The sequence below is a fragment of the Macaca thibetana genome, chromosome 19 (assembly GCF_024542745.1).
Source record: "Macaca thibetana thibetana isolate TM-01 chromosome 19, ASM2454274v1, whole genome shotgun sequence".
Lineage (NCBI taxonomy): Eukaryota > Metazoa > Chordata > Mammalia > Primates > Cercopithecidae > Macaca > Macaca thibetana.
This window is the reverse complement of record NC_065596.1, coordinates 26,697,648-26,721,713: the sequence shown is the minus strand read 5'-3', so window position 1 is coordinate 26,721,713 and position 24,066 is coordinate 26,697,648. Positions and strand designations below refer to the sequence as shown.

Here is a 24,066-nt window from a genome sequence, read left to right as displayed (position 1 = left end):
CATGAGCCACGGTGCCCAATTATATATATAATTTTTATATACATTATCATATTCATATTTGATAAAATATAAACATATAAATGTATTATATTGTTATATTATGTATATAACTATTATATTTTATATATAAATGTATATTATATATTATTTATATATTATATATAATGTATATTTATATATAAAATATTTATATAAAATATATAAATATACATTTGTACATTATATATGAAATATAAATATATAAAATATATAAATATAACATAAATATATAAGATACACATTTATATAGAAATATATGAATAAATATAAACATTTATATATAATATAAATATTAATAAGTGCATTTATATTTTAATACTAAAGGTACATGTCTTAATATTGATAAATATATTTATATACAAATATATAAATGTATAAAGCATAAATATATTTTTAAATTTATAGATATATATAAAATATATATGATATATAAGATATATAAATATATGACATATAAATATACATATAAGATATATATGCTGGCCGGGCGCGGTGGCTCAAGCCTGTAATCCCAGCACTTTGGGAGGCCGAGGCGGGTGGATCACAAGGTCAGGAGATCGAGACCACAGTGAAACCCCGTCTCTACTAAAAATACAAAAAATTAGCCAGGCGCGGTGGCGGGCGCCTGTAGTCCCAGCTACTCGGGAGGCTGAGGCAGGAGAATGGCGGGAACCCGGGAGGCGGAGCTTGCAGTGAGCCGAGATCGCGCCACTGCACTCCAGCCTGGGCAACAGCGTGAGACTCCGTCTCAAAAAAAAAAAAAAAAAAAAAAAAAAGATATATATGCTATAAAAATATATCACATTTTACCTAAGTACATATATACCTTTTATATTATATATAACATATTTATATATTATAAATATATTAATATATTATTAATCATCAGTGTTGATATACAGTATGTTGTAAATGCAAACATATTTATGTACTATTGGCCAGGCGCGGTGGCTCACATCTGTAATCTCAGCACTTTGCGAGGCCGAGGCAGGCGGATCACGAGGTCAGAAGATTAAGACCATCCTGGCTAACACGGTGAAACCCCGTCTCTACTAAAAATACAAAAAATTAGCCAGGCGTGGTGGCGGGCGTCTGTAGTCCTAGCTACTTGGGAGGCTGAGGCAGGAAAATCGCTTGAACCCGGGAGGTGGAGCTTGCAGTGAGCCGAGATCGCGTCACTGCCCTCCAGCTGGGGCAACACAGCGAGACTCCGTCTCAAAAAAAAATATATATATAATTACTATATTAATAGTGTTATATATTATGTATAATATATAAAAATAGAATATATATAAATCATGATTCTAATTCTATAAGTATAGCATATATATTAACTTATATATAACTATATAAATATATACAATATATAATTTTAACAAATATATACACTTTTTTTTTTTAAGAGACAGGATCTTGCTCTGCCTGCCCAGATGGAGTGTAGTGACACAGTCACTACCTGACATACTGGGCTCAAGCAATCCTCCCACTTTAGCCTTCTGGGTAGCTCAAACTATAGGCATGCCTCCACATCCAGCTAATTTTTTATTTTTTTTTTAGATATGGGGGTCTCACTATATTGCCCAGGCTGGCCTTAAACTCCTGGGCTCAGGCGACCCTCCTGTTTCGTTCTCCCAAAGTGCTGAGATTACAGGGGTGAGCCACCACACCCAGCCCCAGATCTTGATTTGAGTCCAGCCTAACTGAATCACATCCATGAGAGATGTCACCTCCAAGCCTGTTTCCTGTTCTGTGAAATGAGAATATTACAAGATACTTGACAAGGCTGTCTGGGGACTTAATGAGATGGCATAGGCAAGCACGCAGTAGAGACCATGAGGACAATGATGATGATGGTGACCTCGCTGGCCCTCGGGGTCTCTCTCCCCCTGGTCTTCATCTCCCGTCTTGGTCCCCGCATGAGCGGGTCCCTTGGTCTCTCTGGGAGTCACTGCGGCCCATTTATGTGTTTCTCCCCACACTTTATCGGGGTTTTTAACTCTTGCCCCTCCCCACACATCTCTGGACCTCCAGCAAGAGCTATTTTCTGCCAGGCATCAGGCGGAGACGGAAACTCACAAATAAACAGGGCACCTTGGCGTCAGGTTAGCAGACAGTGGTCGTGGCCTTGGGGTGGGGGCGGAGGTTAGGGCGTAGTAAACACCGGGGCTGATTAATTTCTAGTCAGTATCATCTCCCGTTCCCTTAACTCATAGCAGCAACCACACCAGGGTAAGAGGGCTTCGTCTGAAGAAGGATAAGCGATATTTTCAATCAACTCATCCAATAAAATTGGAGTGGGGGGTGGAAAGCATCCGTGGCCCAAATAACAGAATCCTAGAAGAAAACAATCAGGGAGAAAATAATAAGGGGGAAAAAAATAAAAAATAAAAAACACTCCCAAGCCAGCAGTATCTGGGATTCTCCAAACAATAGGTGCAATTGTTAAGGGGAGTCATGGAGCCTCGGATCGGCCTCTCCTGACATCATTCTCAGACACCCCGCAGATGTCACAGCTGTAACCACTGTCACTGGGTTACTGGGTCCAGGCCCTGCACAAACAGGGAACTCACACCTCCTGCGAGGAAGGTCAAGGCTGTGATTTGCAGAAAGCACTCAGCACAGGGACCCCCGTGCCCATCATGGTGCCTCCCGGGGAGCCTTGTTCTTCCATTCTGCAGACCACGGTCTCTTCTGCTCTCGAGTACGTCTGTCCATGGCTGACAGGTCTCATCTGCTCTGTGTCTGAATAGCTAGCTACCTGGCTCAAATACGCCCATCCTTCCTGGCTTCCCACCTCCATCTGTCTCTATACCTGCAAGACCCCCAGGGTCTGCTGCTTTCCCTTGGGGTCTTAGGCAGGCTCTTGGCTCACAGCGGGCTTGCCTGCTCCTTCACAGAGGGTGGGAGGATGTCTGAGCTCGAGGTCAAGCAGTCTTGGGTTTCAGATCCAGAGTAACAATTTTTTAAACATTATTTTTATTTTTAATTTATTTTTTTGAGACAGAGTCTTGCTCTGTTACCGAGGTTGGAGTCCAGTGGTGCGATCTGGGCTCACTGCAACCTCCACCTCCTGGGTTCAAGCGATTCTCTTGCCTCACTCTCCCAAGTACCTTGGATTACAGGCACATGCCACTGTGCCTGGATAATTTTTGTGTTTTTAGTAGAGACCGGATTTCACCATGTTGGCCAGGCTGGTCTCTTAACTCTTGGCCACAAGTGATCTGCCTGTCTGGGCCTCCCAAAATGCTGGGATCACAGGTGTGAGCCACCAAGCCAGCCCAGATTAACACTTACTGTCCATATGACTTTGGACAAGTTCCTGAGCCCCTCTGAGTCTCCTTTTGCTCGTCTGTAAAACAGGACTATTAACGGACTCTGACAGGATCTGGGAGGATTTAGAGATGACACAGGTCGGGCCCTGAGCATGGTGCCAGCCTAAAGATGCTCAGTAATGAGTCTGCCTATGATTATTGCCTCAATTGTGTCTTCATTATCATAGATGATCTTTTTTTTTTTTTTTTTTTGAGATGAGGTCTCACTCCCTCACCCAGGCTGGAGTTCAGTGTCACCAACACAGTTCACTGAAGTCTCTCAGCCTCCTGGTTTCAAGCAATCCTCCTGCCTCAGCCTCCTTAGTAGCTGGGACTGCAGGCATGCATCACCAGTTAACTTTTTTGTACTTTTTGTAGAGACTAGGTCTTACTATGCTGCCCACACTGGTTTCAACCTTCTGGGCTCAAGTGACCCTCCTGCCTCAGCCTCCCAAAGTGCTGGGGTCACAGGCATGGGAATTTGGGACAATGGATGGGGCCAAGAAATGACCCCCAACAATATAGATAACATTTTGAAATGCCCCTTTAGGACTTTGAACATTAAACTCATAGGTAATATAGCCCACCAACATACAAATTGTATTTTATTTTATTATTTTCTTTTCCTGACACGGAGTCTTGCTCTGTCGCCCAGGCTGGAGTGCAGTGGTGCTATCTCAGCTCACTGCAACCTCCATCTCCTGAGTTCAAACAATTCTCCTGCCTTAGTCTCCCAAGTAGCTGGGATTACAGATGCATGCCACCATGCCCGGCTCATTTTTGTATTTTTAGTAGAAACAGGGTTTTGCCATGTTGGCCAGGCTGGTCTGGAACTCCTGACCTCAAGTGATCCACCTGCCTCGGCCTCCCAGAGTGCTGGGATTACAAGCGTGAGCCACTGCGCCCAGCCACAAATTTTATTTTCAAAAATGCATATCGTGTCCTAGCTAAAATATAAAAGGAAAATAAAAAGACAGTAATTTATAATAAAATAATGTTTATTTAAGTATATGAATGCTCAGGTATGGACACTCCAAAAATCATCTGAGCGGGGCAGACACTAGCCTCTCTGTGTAAATTCACCATGAATGAGATACAAACAAATGGTATGTTGTTTGGGGACAGATACCACAAGCAGCATTGCCTTGAGTGTTGTGGCTTCTAGAATTGGTGAATAACTGAATAAAGTTCTCAGAAAAACCAAGAGCTTGAAGACCAGAATGAACACAGTGGTTGCATTCCAGGAAAAATGAGTGTTATCTTGAAATATCGCAAAAAGCACCTAGTGCTTATATATAAAACATAGCTAGGCTCTGAATTCGGATAATTATAAATGGGTTTTCCTACCTAGATGGGTGTTCAGTGGGACACTGGAAAGGTAAGTGGGGCCCAGAACAGGTCTTGGTGGTGCGAACTGCTGAGATATCTGCCATCCCTGGTCCCCACCCACTAAATCCAGCCACACCCCCAATCACTGTGACAAACTCAAAAAACGCCCTCACCAATTCCAAAACATACCCTAAGGGAGATTGCAGAGTCTGAGGGTGTCCAGCCCCTGCAAACCATGCTGGCTTCATCTTGGAACCTTCACTCCATTCTAGCCACTCCAGCCCCCTTGCTGTTCCCAGATTTCAGGATGTCTTTTTTTTTTTTTTTTTTTTTTGAGATGGAGTCTTACTCTGCCACGCTGGCTGGAGTGCAGTGGCCCTAACTCGACTCACTGCAACCTCCGCCTTCTGGGTTCAGGCAATTCTCCTGCCTCAGCCTCCCAAGTAGCTGGGACTACAGGCACCCACCACTGTGCCCAGCCAATTTTATTTTATTTTATTTTATTTTTATTTTTATTTTTATTTTTATTTATTTTTTTTTTTTTTTGAGACGGAGTCTCGCTCTGTCGCCCGGGCTGGAGTGCAGTGGCCAGATCTCAGCTCACTGCAAGCTCCGCCTCCCGGGTTTACGCCATTCTCCTGCCTCAGCCTCCCGAATAGCTGGGACTACAGGCGCCCGCCACCTCGCCCGGCTAGTTTTTTGTATTTTTTTTAGTAGAGACGGGGTTTCACCGTGTTAGCCAGGATGGTCTCGATCTCCTGACCTCGTGATCCGCCCGCCTCGGCCTCCCAGAGTGCTGGGATTACAGGCTTGAGCCACCGCGCCCGGCCTTATTTTTTTTTTTTGAGATGGAGTCTTGCTCTTGTCACGCAGGCTGGAGTGCAATGGCACGATCTCAGCTCACTGCAACCTCCGCCTCCCAGGTTCAAGCGATTCTCTTGCCTCAGCCTCCTGAGTAGCTGGGATTACAGCTACTAAGCCGCCACCACGCCAGCTAATTTCTGTATTTTTAGTAAAGATGGGGTTTCGCCATGTTGCCCAGGCTGGTCTCAACCTCCTGACCTTGTGATCCACCCGCCTCAGCCTCCCAAAGTGCTGGGATTACAGACTTGAGCCACTGTGCCCAGCCTGCTAATTTTTGTATTTTTAGTAGAGATGGGGATTTCACCATCTTGGCCAGGTTGGTCTCGAACTCCTGACCTCAGGTGACCCACCCACCTCGGCCTCTCAAAGTGCTGGGATTACAGGCATGAGCCACCGTGCCCAGCCACAGTTTCCGTATCTTGTGTTCCCCTTCCTGGAAGATTCTTCTTAGTAGTCTCAGCTTCCAAGTCCCATCCCTGAGCCAGCCACTCTCAGAACACCCGGTTCACAGGTCAGCAGGTCTTTACAGTCTAGTGGTTTCTCATTTACTGGTTGCTCTCCTGACCTTGTTCATGCAGCAAGCATAAGGTAGCCTTGGTCACTGCTGAATTTCCAGCACCCAACATGGAGCCTCAATAACTATGTGTTGAATATCAAGGTGGTCCATGAAGACCGTGGGTGGAAGAAGAACCCCTGTAGGTGCGGTGGGTGGGAGACAAGGCTTTTGCTGCTTCCAAAGGCCGGGAAGGATTTAAGACAAGAATAGGGCCAAGAGAGGGTTTTGTTTGTTTGTTTGTTTGTTTAAGAGACAGGGTTGGCCAGGTGCAGTGGCTCACGCCTGTAATCCCAACACTTTGGGAGGCCGAGGCAGGTGGATCACCTGAGGTCAGGAGTTCCACACCAGCCTGGCCAACATGTCAAAATCCCATCTCTACTAATACAAAAAATTAAACAGGTGTGGTGCTGTGCACCTGTAATCCCAGCTACTTGTGAGGCTGGGGCAGGAGAATCACTTGAACCCAGGAGGCGGAGATTGCAGTGAGCCGAGATTGTGCCACTGCACTCCAGCCTGGGTGACAGAGCAAGACTCCATCTCCAAAACAAAAAAAGAGACAGGGTCCACTCTGTAGCCCAGGCTGGAGTGCAATGGCACAATCATGGCTCACTGAAGCCTCAACCTCCTGGGCTCAAGTGATCCTCCTGCCTCAGCCTCCTCACTAGCTGGGATTACAGGCACATGCCACCATGCCCAGCTGATTTTTTATTATGTGTAGAGACAGGGTCTCACTATGTTACCCAGGCTAGTCTCAAACTCCTGGCTTCAAGTGATTCTCTAGCCTCAGCCTCCCAAAGTATTAGGATTACAGGCGTGAGCCAGCATGCCCAGCCCAAGAGGGGGCATTCTAAGTGAAATCGTCTTGTGCCAAGGTCCTCTGCCACTTCTAACCTCAATTCCCAGTTCCCAGAGTGAGTATGAAACCCGACTCTGCCATTTCCCTGCTGTGTGACCTTGGATACATTCCTTAACCTCTCCAAGCTTCATATCTTTCTCTGTAAAATGAAAATAATAGTCCTGGCGCAGTGGCTCACGCCTGTAATCCCATCGCTTTGGGAGGCAGAGACAAGTGGATCACCTGAGGTCAGGAGTTCCAGACCAGCCTGGCCAATATGGTGAAACCCTGTCTCTACTAAAAATACAAAAAAATTAGCCGGGCTTGGTGGTGGGCGCCTGTAATCCCAGTTACTCAGGAGGCTGAGCCAGAAGAATCGCTTGAAGTTGCAGTGAGCAGAGATCACGCCATTGCACTCCAGCCTGGGCGACATAGCGAGACACTGTCTCAAGTAAATAAATAAAATAAATCAGGTCATGTTGTTATTATTATTTTTGTCTGTTTATTTTTGCAGAGACAAGGTCTCGCTATTTTGCCCACGCTGGTCTAGAGGTCTTGGGCTCAAGCGATCCTCCTGCCTCAGCCTCCCAAAGTGCCCAGAGTGCAGGTGTGAGGCACCGCGCCCAGCCTGGTTGCTATGATGATCAGCAGTAACTCTGAAGTCTAGGAAGGGTGTAGCCCCTCCAGCCTAGGGGTGGGGGATATTTGCAGACATGGGCTTTCTTTGAACAGATAGGGAAACTGAGGCACAGAGAGTGGAACTGTCTTCCCAGAGGACACAGAGCACCTTGGCAGCAGAGCAGGGACCAGAGACCAGGGGAATGATCTCCTTCCAGATCTCTGTGAAGAATTAAAGTCAGATGGGGGTTATGGGCAGGGAGTGGGCCCTTTAAATCCTAAGCTCCACCTTTGCTTAGAAGAGTCTCTGGGCATTATAAAAGGGGGTGCAGCTCCCTTCTGCTCTGGGAAACGCCTGCTGCCCTTGCCTATGGGCCCCCAGCCCCAGCCCCTCTCCAGTGGCCCACCACCCCTGTTTTGGTGCCATGCAGCTGCCACCCTTTGACATGTGGAAGGACTATTTCAACCTGAGCCAAGTGGTGTGGGCGCTGATCGCGAATCGGGGACAAAGGCTGGAGACCCAAGAGACTGAGGAGCCAAGTCCTGGGCCCCCGTTGGGGCAGGATCAGGGGCTGGGAGGGTCAGGGGCCAACGGGGGCCTGGGCACCCTGTGCAACTTCTGCAAGCACAACGGGGAGTCCCGCCACGTCTACTCCTCACACCAGCTGAAGACACCAGACGGCGTGGTGGTGTGTCCCATCCTGAGGCACTACGTGTGTCCCGTGTGCGGTGCCACCGGTGACCAGGCCCACACGCTCAAGTACTGCCCGCTCAACGGTGGCCAGCAGTCCCTCTACCGCCGCAGCGGGCGCAACTCGGCCGGACGCAGGGTCAAGCGCTGAGGACCGTGAGATGTCCACCACCCGCACCCCTGACCCTCCTGGTCTGTCCCACCCAAGTCCCTAAACTCTCTCCTCCAGTCACCCAGCCCTTTGGAATTTCTGGCCCCCAGAACTCCACCTTGGCTGGATCCTGAAACAGTGGAGACTCCTGGGAGCCAGGCCAGCCCCGCCCCCTTGGACCTGTCAGCTCTGGGAGCTCTGGCCTGTGGGCGTCCCAGGGTCCTTGGTGCGCGGGAACCCTTCCTGCATGGCCTTGTAGCGCTCTCTGGGCCCCGGTTCATGGATCTTTTGTTCTCGTGGGGCCTGCTGGTGACAGGAGCCCTGCCCCTTCAACTTCTCCGTTCCTTGTGGAGTTCTTGGATTTTTGAACCTCCAGGATTCCACGGTGCTGTCCCAAGCCAGCCCTTAGGAGACACTGAAGAAGGCTGGCTGAGAAGTGCCAACCCGAGAACTTCAAGATGGGATGTCCACTTAACACCAGCCTTCTCCACCTTCACCCTTCTGTAGAACCACGGTGTCATCGTGGACCACACCGGTTCATTCCTTCCCTGACCTCAGCACCCATCCGTCAGGAGCTGAGTGGGACGCTGGAGAGCACCGTGTCACTGGAGGGCACGGTGTCTTCATAGGCTCACCTGCGGATGGAGAGTCATGGGGTGAGCTGACACCTTTCAATGCCCCCTGGTTGTTCTTCCCCTTGTTCAGCCCATTGCACTCGGCACGTGCCCCCATCCCCAAATCACCCATGGGTCCTTTTTCCCAGCAAGAAGCACATCTTTCCACTACCTCCCATCCGACCCCCCAAATCGTGATAGTTGACTAAAGAATATTTTTTTTTCCTCCTGTATTTTTCATCCTCCAACTTTTAAGTCGAGGAACCGCTGATAAGACAGGGGTTTGAGTACCCGGATGGGAAAGGCAACGGCCTAGCTTTTATTTTAGGGGCAAAGAAAAGAAGGACCCCAGTCAGATTTTAAGTTGTTCAGTTTTTGGCACAGGGCTGGGACCCTGAGTATTGAGCTCTGGTGAATAAAAAGGTTTTTCAGTCGTCTTTGAAATGGCTGTATCTGTTTCCGTCTTTGGTTTGTCTGTGAGACAAGGTCTTGCTCTGTCGCCCAGGCTGGAGTGCAGTGGTGCGATCTCGGCTCCCTGCCCGGGTTCAAGTGATTATCCTCCCTCAGCCCCTCCAGTAGCTGGGACTACAGGTGCGCCCCACGAGGCCTGGCTAACTTTTTTTTTTTTTTTTTTTTTTTTTTGATACGGAGTTTTGCTCTTGTCACCCAGGCTGGAGTGCAATGACGCAATCTCGGCTCACTACAACTTCCGCCTCTCGGGTTCAAGCGATTCTCCTGCTTCAGCCTCCCGAGTAGCTGGGAATAAAGACATGCATCACCACACCCGGCCATTTTTGTATTTTTAGTAGAGACGGGGCGACGGAGTAGCCGGGACTACAGGTGCGCACCACCACACCCAGGTAATTTTTATTTTTGGTTTTTGTTTTTTCTTTATTGAGATGGAGTTTCGTTCTTGTTGCCCAGGCTGGAGCGCCAACGGTGCAGTCTTGGCTCACTGCATCCTCCAGTTCCCGGGTTCAAGCGATTCTCCTGCCTCAGCTTCCCAAGTAGCTGGGATCACAGGTGCCCACCACCGCGCCCAGGTTTTGTTTTGTTTTTTTTTTTTTTTGTATTGTTAGTAGAGATGGAGTTTCACCATTTTGGCCAGGCTGGACTCGAACTCCTGACCTCAGGTGATCCGCCCACCTCGATCTCTTAAAAGTGCTGGGATTGCAAGCGTGAGCCACTGCACCGGGCCTTTTTTGTTTGTTTGTGATGGAGTCTCTCTCTGTCGCCCAAGCTGGAGTGCCGTGGCCCTGTATTGGCTCATTGTAACCTCTGCCTCCTGGGTTCAAGCGATTCTCCTGCCTCAAGCTCCAGAGTGCCTCACCACACTGGCTAATTATATAGATATATATATATATGTGTGTGTGTGTGTGTGTGTTTTAGTAGAGATTGGGCTTCACCATGTTGGCCAGGCTGGTCTCGAACTCCTGACCTCAGGTGATCCGCCCTTCTCGGCCTCCCAAAGTGCTAGGATTACAACGTGAGCCACTGCGTCCAGCCTCTGTCTCCATCCGCTCATCTGGCTTTGTCCTCAGCGGCTGCGGGAAGGAGCAGGTAGCTGCATTGGCCAGACCCAACACGCAGGGAAGCTGGAGGCGGGACAGGAAGGGGCTTTGGGTTCCCCTCCCAGCCTGCACCCGATACATCCGCCAACCTGTGAACTGGCTCTCAAATTCCTCCAGTGCCTCCGCCTTGATCCTCATTCCCTTTTCATGTCATGTCTATGGGTTTCTCTGGCCCTGTGAACTCCCGGGATCTTCCAGGACCGGCTTTTTGATAGTCCTTAAACTTTTTGAGTTCCCAGAACCCATTGGAGAGGTGTTGAAAACTGTGGTCCCTGCCCTGCATGGTGGCTCACGCTTGTAATCTCAACACTTGGAGAGGCGGAGGTGGGAGAATCACTTGAGACCAAGAATTTGAGACTAGCCTGGCCAATATAGTGAGACCCCGTTTCTACAAAAAATGCAAAGCAATAGTCAGGCATGCTGGCATGGGCCTGTAGTCCCAGCTACTAGGGAGGCTGAGGCGGGAGGATCACTTGAGCCCAGGAGTTAGAAACTGCAATGAGATATGACCTTGATGCTGCACTCCAGTCATGGTGACAAAGTGAGACCCTGTTTCAAAAAATAAAATTAAATTAAAAATAAATAAATATGCTGGGTGTGGTGGCTTATGCTTGTAATCTCAGCAGTTTGGGAGGCCAAGGTGGGCAGATCACCTGAGGTCAGGAATTTGAGGCCAGCCTGGCCAACATGGTGAAACCCTATCTCTACTAAAACAAAAATCAGCCAGATGTGGCGGTGCATGCCTGTAGTACCAGCTACTTAGTCACCCTGTCTCCATTAAAAATGCAAAAATTAGCCGGGTGTGGTGGCGTGCACTTGTAGTCCCAGCTACTTGGTCACCTCATCTCTATTAAAAATACAAAAATTAGGCCTGACACGGTGGCTCAAGCCTGTAGTCCCAGCACTTTGGGAGGACAAGGTGGGCGGATCACCTGAGGTAAGGAGTTCGAGTCCAGCCTGGCCAACATGGTGAAACCCCATCTCTACTAAAAATGCAAAAATTAGCCGGGCATAGTAGTGCGTGCCTGTAATCCCAGCTACTCAGGAAGCTAAGGCAGGAGAATTGCTTGAACTCGGGAGCAGAAGTTACAGTGAACCAAGATTGCAGCACTGCACTCCAGCCTGGGTGACAGAGCAAGACTCTGTCTCAAAAAAAAAAAAAAAAAGAAAAAGAAAAAATATTAGCTGGGCGTGGCGGCAGGTGCCTGTAATTCCAGCTACTCGGAGGCTGAGGCAGGAGAATTGCTTGACCCAGTTGCAGTGAGCTGAGATCGCACCACTGCCCTCCAGCCTGGGAGACAGAGCAAGATTCTGTCTCAAAAAATTAATTAATTAATTAATTAATATAATAGAAAAAAGAAAAGTACAGTCCCCACCCCAGGAAATGCACACATGCAGGAAACGTTGCATGTAACATCAGGGTTCTTCTACCTCATTCTTCCACAAATGTTTATTGAGCACCTACTTCAGGCAAGACACTTTTTCTTTTGTTTTTTGAGACGGAGTTTCACTCTTGTTGCCCAGGGTGGAGTGCAATGGCATGATCTCAGCTCACTGCAACCTCCACCCCCTGGGTTCAAACGATTACAACCTCCACCCGCTGGGTTCAAGCGATTACAACCTCCACCCCCTGGGTTCAAGCGATTCCTGCCTCAGCCTCCCAAGTCTCTAGCATTACACGTGCACATCACCACATCCAGCTAATTTGTGTTATTTTTAGCAGAGATGGGATTTTGCCATGTTGGCCGGGCTGGTCTCGAACTCCTGACCTCAGGTGACCCACCCGTTTCAGCCTCCCAAAGTGCTGGGATTACAGGCATGAGCCACCGCGGGGCAAGGCACTATTCTAGGCATTAAGGGTACAGGGGTGAGCAAAACAGACAAGGTCCCTGCTCCCATGGAGCTGTCATGCTAGTGGGAGGGGGGAGCACTGCCAACCCATAAATCTATAATGTCAAGTGCTTCCCTTTATAGAGAAGCAAGGCAGAGTACAGGAATGGAGACTGAGAGGAGAGGCTGGGTTTTTTGTGTGTTTTGTTTTTGAGACAGACCCAGGCTGGAGTGTAGTGGTGCCATTCAGCTCACTGCAACCTCCCACCTCGGGTTCAAGCAATTCTTGTGCCTCAGCCTCTTGAGTAGCTGGGACTAAAGGTGCACACCACCATGCCTGGCTAATTTTTGTGTTTTTAGTAGAGACAGGGTTTCACCATATTAGCGAGGCTGGTCTCGAACACCTGACCTCAGGTGATCTGCCCACTTCGGCCTCCCAAAGTGCTGGGAGAACAGAGGTGAGCCACCACGGCCAGCTGAGAGGCTGCTGTATACAGGCTGGTCAGGTGGAGGTGACATTTAAGCAGAGTGCAAATGAAATGAGGAAACCTGGAGAATATCTGGGGGAAGGGCTGTCCAGGCAGATGGGAGAGCAGGTTCAAAGGCCCTGATGTGGGATTGAGAATAAGCAGAAATCTGGCTGAGTTAAGATCAGAGAGGCAGATGGTGCAGGCAGAGAGTCCAGAATGCTGCATACCCCACTGAGAACTTGACCTTCATTGTGTGTTTTTAGACTCTGAAACCCAGCCATGGGCTCTTTCGTTCCCTGTGGTTACACAGGGAACCAAAGACCCCAGTTAAAGACCTCTTCCCACAAGGTTCTTTTCCAAAAATGGAGCTCCCACCTGTAATCTCAGCACTTTGGGAGGCTGAGGCAAGAGGACTGCTTGGGGTCAGGAGTTCGAGACCAGCCTGGCCAACGTGGTGAAACCTTGTCTCTACTAAAAATACAAAAATTAGTCAGGCATGATGGCACATGCCTGTAATCCCAGCTACAAAAATCGCTTGAACCAGGGAGGATGAGGTTACAGTGGGCTGAGATGTCACCACTGCACTCCAGCCTGGCCTACAAAGTGAAATTATTAAAAAAAAAAAAAAAAAAAAAAGACAGCTTTGCCCAGCAAAGACTCCCAAGTTAAATCAGACAGTGGGGAAAATGAAAAAGAAGTCCCAAGCCCAGAGCTGTGGTGTTGCTGCAGGGCAAGAGCCCAGCACAAGGGTACCCAGCCCAGCACAAGGGTAGGTGAGGACTGGTATCTTTCTACCTGCTACTCCATCCACCTGAAGGAAGGGGCACCCCTTTCAAATTCACACCAACAGGCTGAACCAGGAGGAGAGTTTAATAAAGAGACTGGCAGGGTGCACTGACTTCACACCTGTAATCCCAGCAGTTTGGGAGGTTGAAGCGGGTGGATCACGTGAGGTCAGGAGTTCGAGACCAGCCTGGCCAATATGGTGAAACCCCATTTCTACTAAAATACAAACATTAGCTCGGTGTGGTGGTGCATGCCTGTAATCCCAGCTACTCAGGAGGCTGAGACAAGAGAATTGCTTTAACCCGGGTGGCAGAGGTTGCAGTGAGCCGAGATCACGTGACTGCCCTCCAACCTGGGCGACACAGCGAGACTTCATCTCTAAAAATAAATTAATTAAATAGTAAATAAATAAATAAATAAATAAAGAGATTGATGTCTGCCAAAGTGCACAGCAGTTCAGAGAGCAACAGGGACAGTGTCCCCGGTACTCAGAGGGATTATGATGGGGCTGGTGGTGGAGGCTGCTTTACACCTGGAAAAGTGAGACAGGAGAGAGCTAGAGAGAGAGAAATAGTGGTTGTCAAGTTTTGTGTTTCTCTTTTTTTTTTTTTCAGATAGGGTTCTGCTCTGTCCTCAAAGCTAGAGTGCAGTGGTGTGATCATGGTTCACTGCAGCCTCAAACTCCTGGGCTCAAGCCATCCTCCCATCTCAGCCTCCTATGTAGCTACAACTACAGGCACACTTCACCCTACCTAGCTAATTTTTTTTTCTTTTTCCTTTTTTTTTTTTTTTTTTTTTTGTAGACACAAGAGTCTTGCTTTGTTGCCCAAGCTGGTCTCGAACACTTGGCTTCAAGTGATCCTCCCACCTCAGCCCCAAAGTGTTGGGATTACAGGCGTGAGCCACCACGCCTGGCCTGTTTCCCTTGTTTTAAACCACTCAGTTTGCAGTACCTTGTCATGACAGCCACAGGAAAACTGGGGCTCCGGGGAGGCATCCAGGGAGTCTGGACTGAAGTAGGTGTTGTGTCAAAGTCCGGCCTGGAGCCTGTGAGAAGCCTGCATGCAGAGAATTATGGGAAGAGGTACAGAGAGCTCTGCAGGTGTGGACAGGTCGAGGCCAGATGCAGGACAGTTGGTGATTCTCCTGCACCTGCCCTATCTCCTGCAGTTACCTCCCATGAACCAGAGACCAGGGAGGCAGGCAGATGGAGAGCACACAGGGCAGCCTCCTGGGCTCAGAGGAGATACACAGGGGCAGAGTGGGCATGCAGGGGCCACTGGAGACTTCTACATGGCGCCCGTGTGCATCAGACACCACCTCGCCCACCCCTGAGGAAATCAGAGAAGACAGCAGCTTCTCCGTGCAGAGAAGCAAATGCTTCAGAACGGCCTCTTCCCTTCAGCACCACTTTGGGCTTAGGAGAGTAGGGAAATAGTTCTACACCCACACAGAACCAGGGAAGGAAAATTAGATCCACTAAGGATAGACCTAGAGCTTCACAGAGTCCCCATTGTGCCCTGAAGTATATAAGGCCAAGGCTTTGTCTCTGCACCTCACACTCCCACAGTGGCCAAGAGTGCCTACCACCGTGTTGGTCTCTGAAACTGGATTTGTGCACGTGTGGGGTTCTAGGGCTTCTGGTGAGTGGTGACCATAGATTAGACCCGATTTCCAATGCTAACCAGTATCTGGCCCATTCTGGAGAATTTTATACAAACGAAGGGAAAAGATTGCACGGGTTTTTTTTGTTGTTTTTTGTTTTTTTTTTTTTTTTTGAGACAGAGTCCCTCTCTGTCGCCCAGGCTGGAGTGCAGTGGCATGATCTTGGCTCACTGCAACATCCACCTCCTGAGTTTAAGCAATTGTCCTGTCCAGCTTACCAAGTAACTGGGACTACAGGCATGCGCCACCACGCCCGGCAAATTTTTGTATTTTTAGTACAGATGGGGTTTCGCCATGTTGCCCAGGCTGGTCTCGAACTCCTGGCCTCAAATGATCCACCTGCGTAGGCCCCCCAAAATGCTGGGATTACAGGAGTGAGCCACTGCACCCGGCCAAGATCACATTATTAACAAAAGTCTTTATTTGTAATTTGTACTGAGAATGTTGAGAGATCACTTTTAGGTTTATCATTCAGTTTCTCCATTTCTCTACCCTCCCACAAAAAGTCTTGCTCTGTCACCCAGGCTGGAATGCAGTGGAGTGGTCATAGTTTACAGCAGCCTTGAACTCCTGGCCTCAAGCAATCCTCCCTGCTAGGCCTCACAAAGTGCTGGGATTATAGGCATGAGCCACTGTGCCTGATCCAGATTCTCTCTTAATGTGTCTCTCCATCTGTCGTTTTTGCCTTCTTCCTCTGCCCTCCTTCCTTTCTCCTTTCTCCCTCCCCACGTTCCTTCCTTCCTTCCCTCCCTCTTATCCAGTCCAAAACAGAAATCTCACACTCATTAGTAAATCCTCTTGGCTCTAGCCTCAACATCCATCCCAAATCTGGCCATGTCTTCTCCAGTGCACTACCCTCCAGTGCCCTACCACCTCTCACCCAGAGTACTGCAGTCACCTCCTCAATGATCTTCCTCCTCCTACTCTCAACCCCTTAGGTTCTATTTTCAGGCTGGGCACAGTGGCTCATTTCTGTAATCCCAGCGCTTTGGGAGGCCGAGGCAGGTGGATCACTTGAGGCCAGGAGTTCGAGACCAGCCTGGCCAACATGGCAAAACCCCATCTCTACTAAAAATACAAAAATTAGCAGGGCATGGTGGCGCACATCTGTGATCCCAGCTACCCGGGAAGCTGAGGCACAAAAATCACTTGAGCCTGGGAGGCAGAGTTTTCAGTGAGCCAAGAAGGCACCACTGCACTCCATCCTGAGCAACAGAGGGAGACTGTCTCAAAAAAAAAAAAAAAGGGTATATTTTCTTTTCTTTTCTTTTCTTTTCTTTTCTTTTTGTTTTTGAGATGGAGTCTCGCTCAGTCGCCCAGGCTGGAGTGCAGTAGCATGATCTTGGCTCACTGCAACCTCCACCTCCCAAGTTTAAGCAAGTCTCCTGCCTCAGGCTCCCCAGGTGCCTGCTATCACACCTGGCTAATTTTCATATTTTTAGTAGAAACGGGGTTTGCCGTGTTGACCAGGCTGGTCTCAAACTTCTGACCTCAAGTGATCCATCTGCCTCGGCCTCCCAAAGTGTTGGGATTACAGGCGTGAGCCACTGTGCCCGGCCAAGAGTATATTTTTAAAACCCAACAAAAGTGATCCCATTAAAACACAAGCCAGCTCACCTCCCTCCTCTGCTCCGAGCCCTCCTGTGGTCACTGTCTTACTCTGACTAAAAGCCAAAATCCTCATCTCGGCCCACAAGGCCCCACACAATCTGCCTCTCACCCAAGTCTGGCTCCTTTCCCACCCTCTCCCGTTTGCTCAATCTTCTCAAGCCACTTTGTCCTCTAAGCTGTTCCCCGAACACTTCTGGAACATTCTGGCCTCGGGGCCTTTGCATTCACCCTTCTGGCTCCTTGGACAGCTCTTGGCCCAGATACCTACCTACATAGCCTACTCTGCTACTTCCTGCAAGCCTTTGCTCAAAGGTCACCTTCTCCCCGAGGCCTTCCCACCCACATATTCCTGATCCCTCCAACCCATCTCTACTTTTCTTTCCTCCTTAGCACTTATCATCATCTAACGTGCCGCGCAGCTGAGTAGTTTATGTCTCTGGTTGCAATGGTCAGTTTCACGTGTCAGCTTGTCTAGACCGCTGTCCCGTCATTCAGTCAAATATGAATCTGGCTGCTGCTGTGAAGATATCTCGTAGATGTGATTAAAGCCTATAATTAGTTTACCTTAAGGAAGGAAATCTATCCTCGATAATCTGAGGGGGTCGGGTGCGGTGGCTCACGCCTGTAATCCCAGCACTTTGGGAGGCCAAGGCAGGTGGATCCCCTGAAGTCAGGAGTTCAAGACAGACTGGCCAACATAGTGAAACCCTGTCTCCACTAAAAATACAAAAATTAGCCAGGCATGGTAGCACGCACCTGTAGTCCCAGCTACTTGGAAGGCTGAGGCAGGAGAGTTGCTTGAACCTGGGAGGCGGAGGTTGCAGTGAGCCGAGATCGCACCACCGCACTCCAGCCTGGGAGACAGAATGAGACTCTGTCTCACGTAATAATAATAGGCCAGCACGGTGGCTCACACCTGTAATCCCAACACTTTGGGAGGCCGAGGCAGGCTAATCACCTGAGGTCAGGAGTTCAAGACCAGCCTGGCCAACATAGTGAAACCCCATCTCTACTAAAAATACAAAAAAATTAGCTGGGTGTGGTGGTGGGCACCTGTAATCACAGCTACTCGGGAGGCTGAGGCAGGATAATTGCTTGAACCAGGGCAGCGGAGGTTGGCAGTGAGCCAAAATCATGCCACTGCACTCTAGCCTGGGTGACAGAGCAAGACTCCGTCTCTATAAATAATAATAATCATCATCATCATCATCATCTGAGTGGACCTGCTACAATAAGTCAAAAGGTTTTCAGAGCAGAGCCGAAGCTTCCCTGAGGAAATTCCACCTGCAGAGAGCGGCTTTAGTTCACACCCAAAGCTCCAGCCTGCACTTCCCGATGGGTGCCCTTTGTATGGATTTTGAAGGTGCTTAGCCAGCCCTACAATCCTGTAAACCAATTCCTTGCAACAAATTGCTTCATACATACCCCCTACTGGCTGCGTTCCTCTGTGTTATACCTGATTGATGAAGTGATCTACTTCCTGTCCATCCCCCATTCCCCGCTAGAAAGGAAGTTCTGAGAGTGGAAATCAGTATTTTGTTCACTGCTGTACCCCAGGTGCCTAGGGCGGCACTTTTTTTCTTTTTCTTTTTCTTTTTTTGAGATGGAGTTTCCCTCTTGTTGCCCGGCTAGAGTGCAGTGGCACGATCTCAGCTCACTGCAACCTCTGCTCTGGTTCAAGCGATTCTCCTGCCTCCACCTCCCGAGTAGCTGGGATTACAGGCGCCCACCACCACGCCCGGCTAATTTTTTGTATTTTTAGTAGAGACGGGGTTTCACCGTGTTAGCCAGGATGGTCTCAATCTCCTGACCTCGTGACCCACCCACCTCAGCCTCCCAAAGTGCTGGGATTACAGGAGTGAGACACCGCTCCCTGCCTTGTTTTTATTTTTTTGAGATGGAGTCTCTCTCACTCTGTCGCCCAGGCTGGAGTGCAGTGGTGCGATCTTGGTTCACTGCAATTTGTGCCTCCTGGGCTCAAGAGATTCTCCTGCCTCAGCCTCCCGAGTAACTAGGATTACAGGCACACGCCACCACACCCAGCTTATTTTTTTTTTTTTTTTTTTTTTTAAATTTTTAGTAGAGACAGGGTTTCACCATGTTGACCAGGCTGGTCTCGAACTCCTGACTTCAGATGATCCACCCATCTCGGCCTCCCAAAGTGCTGGGATTACAGGTGTGAGCCACTGCGCCCAGCCTTACATTCACCATATCTTACCTGATCCCACACCCCCAAGGGGGACCTGGGCCAGAGACTTGGGTTTCACCTAGATATCTTCCGTTCCCTCCCTAGCCCGACACTCATCATGCTTTCCATATATTCTCTCAAACGTCTCTCCATGTCCCCCCTTGACACTGTCCCTGTCTTAATCTAGTCCCCCCCGCCCCATTCCTAATCCTTTTCTTACCCCTGCTCATGACTTTTTTTGACTCTGCCCAGTAGTCTTGCTCCCTTCCACCCACCCTCCACACAATAGGCAGAGGGGCCTTTTATTTTTCTCTCTCCCTTCTTTTGAGACAGGGTCTCACCCTGTTACCCAAGCTGGAGAGCAGTGGCCTGAGCATAGCTCACTGTGGCCTCCAGCTCCTGGGCTCAAGCAATCCTCCCGCCTCAGCCTCCCAAGTAACTGGGACCACAGGCATGTATTTTTTTGTTTTTTTGAGACGGAGTCTCACTCTGTCACCCAGGTGGAGTGCAGTGGTGCAATCTCAGCTCACTGCAACCTCCACCTCCGGGGTTTAAGCGATTCCCGTGCCTCAGCCTCCCGAGTAGCTGGGATTACAGGCATGCACCACCATACCCGGCTAATTTTTGTATTTTCAGTAGAGACAGAGTTTCACTATGTTGGCCAGGCTTGTCTCGAATCTCTGACCTCAGGTGATCCGCCCGCCTCGGCCTCCCAAAGTGCTGGGATTACAGGCGTGAGATCCACCGCGCCCGGCCCAGGCTACGGATTTTAGCTTTTATGTTCATTGTACCAGCAACTGTATAAGTGCTCATTTATATTTATTGAGTCGATGAATGAAGCACCGCTTGTCGCATGACCTTGAGGACTCCTGCAGGATGCTTACGAACACATTTCTCAGCCGGACGGAGCTCCATCATCCTGCCATTCGGCTCACCTCACCTGCGTTCTGGCTTCTTTCCTGTCTGCGTGCACTTGCTTAAAGTCATGCCGGCGTCAGGATTTCCCTCCCTACCAGCCAAGAAGCTATTCCCTCTTATCTTCCCCGCTCCACGAGGTAAAAGTGCGGACAGAGGGGCCCCCAAGGCGTGATTGGAAGGCTTGCGGGTTGCTATGGTTACCGCATCCGCCCGGGGCGGGACATCCTCAGGACGCCCCGCCTCTAGGGGCTGCGAGGTGGGAAGCTCTGGAGCTGCCCAGCACCGGGGCGGGCAAGCCCGGAGGCAAAGCGGTTTCCTCACGCCTCCACTCCACCCACGCAGTTGTCAAGGAGACAAAATGCTTCCCTTCAGCGCTGCCTCCCTCCCCTTTCTCCTAGAGAAAGGGACAGTTGCGTAGTTATAGAGCAGGGTGGGCTGGAAGACCGTCCGAAAGGCTGAGTACTGGCGCGCTCCCAGTATCTCTGCCACCAAGGCTCGCTACGCCTGCGCCGAGACCCAGTCCCGGGTACGACCCGGGACACGCGCATGCGCGCGACGGAGTTTTTGCGCGTGCGCCGTTGTGGCCCCAGGGGGCTAGGGTACCCGCGCGGCGCTAATCTTACGGCTGCGCAGTTGCGGCCTGCTGGTGGGGCTCGGCGGAGCGCGGTTCTGCGCCTGCGCTGTGCTGGGGGAGGTGGGAATGAAACCCAGGCGGTAAGGGCTTTGTGGCCGACTAGCCCTGGGCGCGCTTGCGCCTTGGCATGCGGGGCGGCCGGAGGCGGGGCCCAAAGAGGGGAGGGAGGGAGGCTGGGGGTGGGAACAGGCCGCAGAAGCCCGAGCCCTGACCCACCGGCGGCTGCGGCGGCGCCGGTGAGTGACCCGTGACCCGACTCGGTCCCCACCCTCCGCGACCCTCGCTCTCCCTGCCGTCCCCCGTAGCCTCCGCTGTCTCCTTGTGATACGGGACCTCCGTTATCTCTAGAGCTCCCCTTAATTTCTAGCAATCCCCAGAGCCTCCACAACCCCCGCAGACCCTGATCCCTAATATTTGATCGTTCCAGCTCTTCCAGTGATACAGGAGCTCCCACCTCACCATTATTCCTGGACATTCTCTAAGGGCCCTTCTCATATCAGTCTTACAGACGGCCCGGTTGCCCCCTGGAGCTCCTAGAGCGCCTCCTCTGCTCCAGATTCCCCCCTTCTTGCTGCATCGCCCCTTCCGCATCTCCTTATCTTCATGCATCTAAGACCCCCCCAAGGCACCCCCATCCTCCCTCCATTTCCTATCCTCCCATGCCCCCATTATCTAACTCCTGCAGACACCTCCTCTCCTCGCACTTTTCCTCCTTTCCCTCCATCCCTCCAGACCCTCCCCCAATTTCTATCAACTCTTCAGCGTGGCACTTCGCCCCGCGCGAAGTCCGAGCCGAACACTCGGCCGGTGTCAGCTATTCTTAGGCGCTTCCGACTGCCCCGGGTGCCCGTCGCCCCCGCCCGCCCCCCGCCCTCACTCCTGCCCCGGGGACTAAGAAGCTCGCGGCCTGGCGGTCCGGGCGGGGCGGCGGCGGGGGGACGCCGAGCCCCCGCCAGCCCCGTGCGTCCTTTGCCCGCAGCGCCGGCGCCCCCCATGCGCCAGACGGCAGGACGGCGGCGTCGGGGGGCGCCATGGCCTCGGCGGCGGCGGGCGAAGCGGAGGAAACCACCCGGTTGCGCAAGCCGCGCTTCTCGTTTGAAGAGAACCAGATTCTGATCCGTGAGGTGCGCGCCCACTACCCGCAGCTCTACGGCGCGCAGAGCCGTCGGGTGAGCGTGGCCGAGCGGCGGCGCGTGTGGGACGGCATCGCCGCCAAGATCAACGGTATCACCAGCTGGAAGCGCACGGGCCAGGAGGTGCAGAAGCGCTGGAACGACTTCAAGCGCCGCACCAAGGAGAAGCTCGCTCGCGTGCCGCACTCCACGCAGGGCGCCGGGCCCGCCGCGGAGGACGCCTTCTCCGCGGAAGAGGAGACAATTTTTGCCATCCTGGGGCCAGGTGTGGCGGGGCCAGGGGCAGGTGCTGGGGCGGAGGAGCCCCCTGCAGCCCCCTCTTCACAGCCGCCGCCCCCGCCAAGCGCCTGCCCCCAGCGCTACGTGTTGTCGGAAGACCGCCGGGAGGACCGACGTGCAGGTGAGTGTCTTCGGCATCGCTTAGCGAGAGCGAGCACACACAGAGTCGGCTGTGTGTCTGCGCTGTTCCAGCCTTGCTGCAGCCCTGTGAGATGGATGCTGTCCTTTTCCCCATTTTATAGCTAGGGAAACTGAAGCTCAGAAAAATGAAATGACTTGCCCCAGGTCCCTTAGCTAGTAACTGTCAAGAGTCAGGAATGGAACCAGACCCAGGAGGCCTGACTCAGGTCGACACCTGGGCTCATCAGCGCAGGCAGGATTTCATTAAATGCAGCGTAGAGTAGTGACTCTGGAGGCAGGCTGCCTGGGCTCCTATCACAACTTCGCCACTCAACTGTGTCATCTGAGTAAGTTACTGTACTTCAGTTGCTGCATCTGTAAAATGGAGATAAAAATAGTCTGCACCTCAAAGCGTTTCTGTGAAGATTAAATGAGCTAATATGGGTAAGTTGCTTAGTTCAGCACCTCCTGAACTCTGTTAGTTCTTGATAGAATCGTCAATGCGGTGAGATGCATACTATTTCACTATTTCGTAAATATAAGACTCAGACATGTTTGGTAATTTTCCCAAGGTCATGCCTGGGATAGAGGTGTGGAGAGCTGACTACAGAGACTTCCTGCTTAGCCTTGATTCTGGATTATTTCTTCTACAGCCGTTCCCTGAGCACCTGCCCCGTGCTCGATGAGGTTGGGGACACATGGATGACTGAGCCAGTCTAGTAGAGGGGTGGGCAAGACAGTGATGACTTGAAGGGTCAGGGCTGGGGTAGGGGATCCTAGGGACTGTGGGAGCCCAGAGAGGGTTTCTGATTTTGGTGGGTGAGGTGGGGGGTTGTCCAGGAGGGCTTCCTGGAGGAGGGGACATCAGAGCTGAGATGCAGAGTAAGAATGAAGAACTGGGAAAGTATTTTTGGTAGAGGGAACAGCATGTGCAATGGCTTGGAAGCAAGAAAGCTTGGCCAGTTTGGGAAACTAAAAGAACTTGGGCAGAGGGTTTACAGTGGAAAGGTTGAAGAAAAGTAACATTTTGAGATGAGTTCAGAGAGGTCAGCAAAGGCCAGACCATACTGGGCCTGTAGGCCAAGGTGAGGAGTTTGGATTTTATCCTGACTGCTATGGGGAGCCACTGAAGAGTTTGGAGAAGGGGAGGAACATGGGCATGATCAAACAGGACAGTTCAAGATTATGTGATTCAGAGAGGTTCATTCACCAACCCAAAGTCACAGAGCAAGTAAGCGACAGAGTCAGGACTCAATCATAAGTGTGTATCCAACTCCCAGTCCATGGCACTTAACCACTGAGCAAGATTGCCCAGCAATAACAAGAGTTAATATTGACCACAAGTTAGTGAGTGTGCCAGAATTAGATTATACATGGCTTGGAAGTTAAGGTTAGGAATTTGGACTTACTATTTTTTTTGTTTTGTTTTGTTTTTTGTTTTGAGACGGAGTCTTGCTCTGTTGCCCAGGCTGGAGTGCAGTGGCAAAATCTTGGCTTGCTGCAACCTCTGCCTCCCCAGGTTTAAGTGATTCTCCTGCCTCAGCCTCCTGAGTAACTGGGATTGCAGGCACCCGCCACCATGCCCAAGTAAATTTTTGTATTTTTAGTAGAGATGGGATTTCACTATGTTGACCAGACTGGTCTTGAACTCCTGACCTCTGGTGATCCACCCACCTCGGCCTCCCAAAGTGCTGAGATTACAGGCCTGAGTCACCATGCCCGGCCTGGACTTGCTCTTGAGGGCATTCAGGAGGCATGAAAGTCTCTTAAGTAAGAAGGTGACACAATCACATGGGACCCTTGTTCTCAAACCTTGAATCAAACCTCAGTGTTTCCATCTGTGAGATGGCCCC

The 24,066-nt window shown here is 50.5% G+C and overlaps 3 protein-coding genes across 3 annotated transcripts in view; all 3 read left to right on the top strand.

Moving 5' to 3' along the window:
* SYMPK (symplekin scaffold protein) overlaps positions 1–24,066 on the top strand; it is a 278,017-nt gene that overhangs the window by 167,486 nt on the left and 86,465 nt on the right. The window lies entirely within an intron of this gene.
* The window catches only part of MYPOP (Myb related transcription factor, partner of profilin), a 31,580-nt gene continuing 9,115 nt past the window's right edge, over positions 1,602–24,066 (top strand). Inside the window, exons 1-3 of the mRNA XM_050772246.1 lie at positions 1,602–1,605; positions 20,874–20,917; positions 21,661–22,214. Coding sequence (XP_050628203.1) covers positions 21,713–22,214 — 502 coding nt within the window. The 5' untranslated portion in view covers positions 1,602–1,605; positions 20,874–20,917; positions 21,661–21,712. The remainder of the gene's footprint in view (positions 1,606–20,873; positions 20,918–21,660; positions 22,215–24,066) is intronic.
* NANOS2 (nanos C2HC-type zinc finger 2) lies at positions 7,813–9,452 on the top strand. The gene has a single exon (XM_050772348.1). The coding sequence runs from the start codon at positions 7,978–7,980 to the stop codon at positions 8,392–8,394; it is 417 nt and encodes a 138-aa protein (XP_050628305.1). The 5' UTR covers positions 7,813–7,977; the 3' UTR covers positions 8,395–9,452.

Excerpts from the sequence above, each read along its gene's own strand:
- NANOS2 (XM_050772348.1), top strand. The coding sequence starts at position 7,978 with ATGCAGCTGCCACCCTTTGACATGTGGAAGGACTATTTCAACCTGAGC.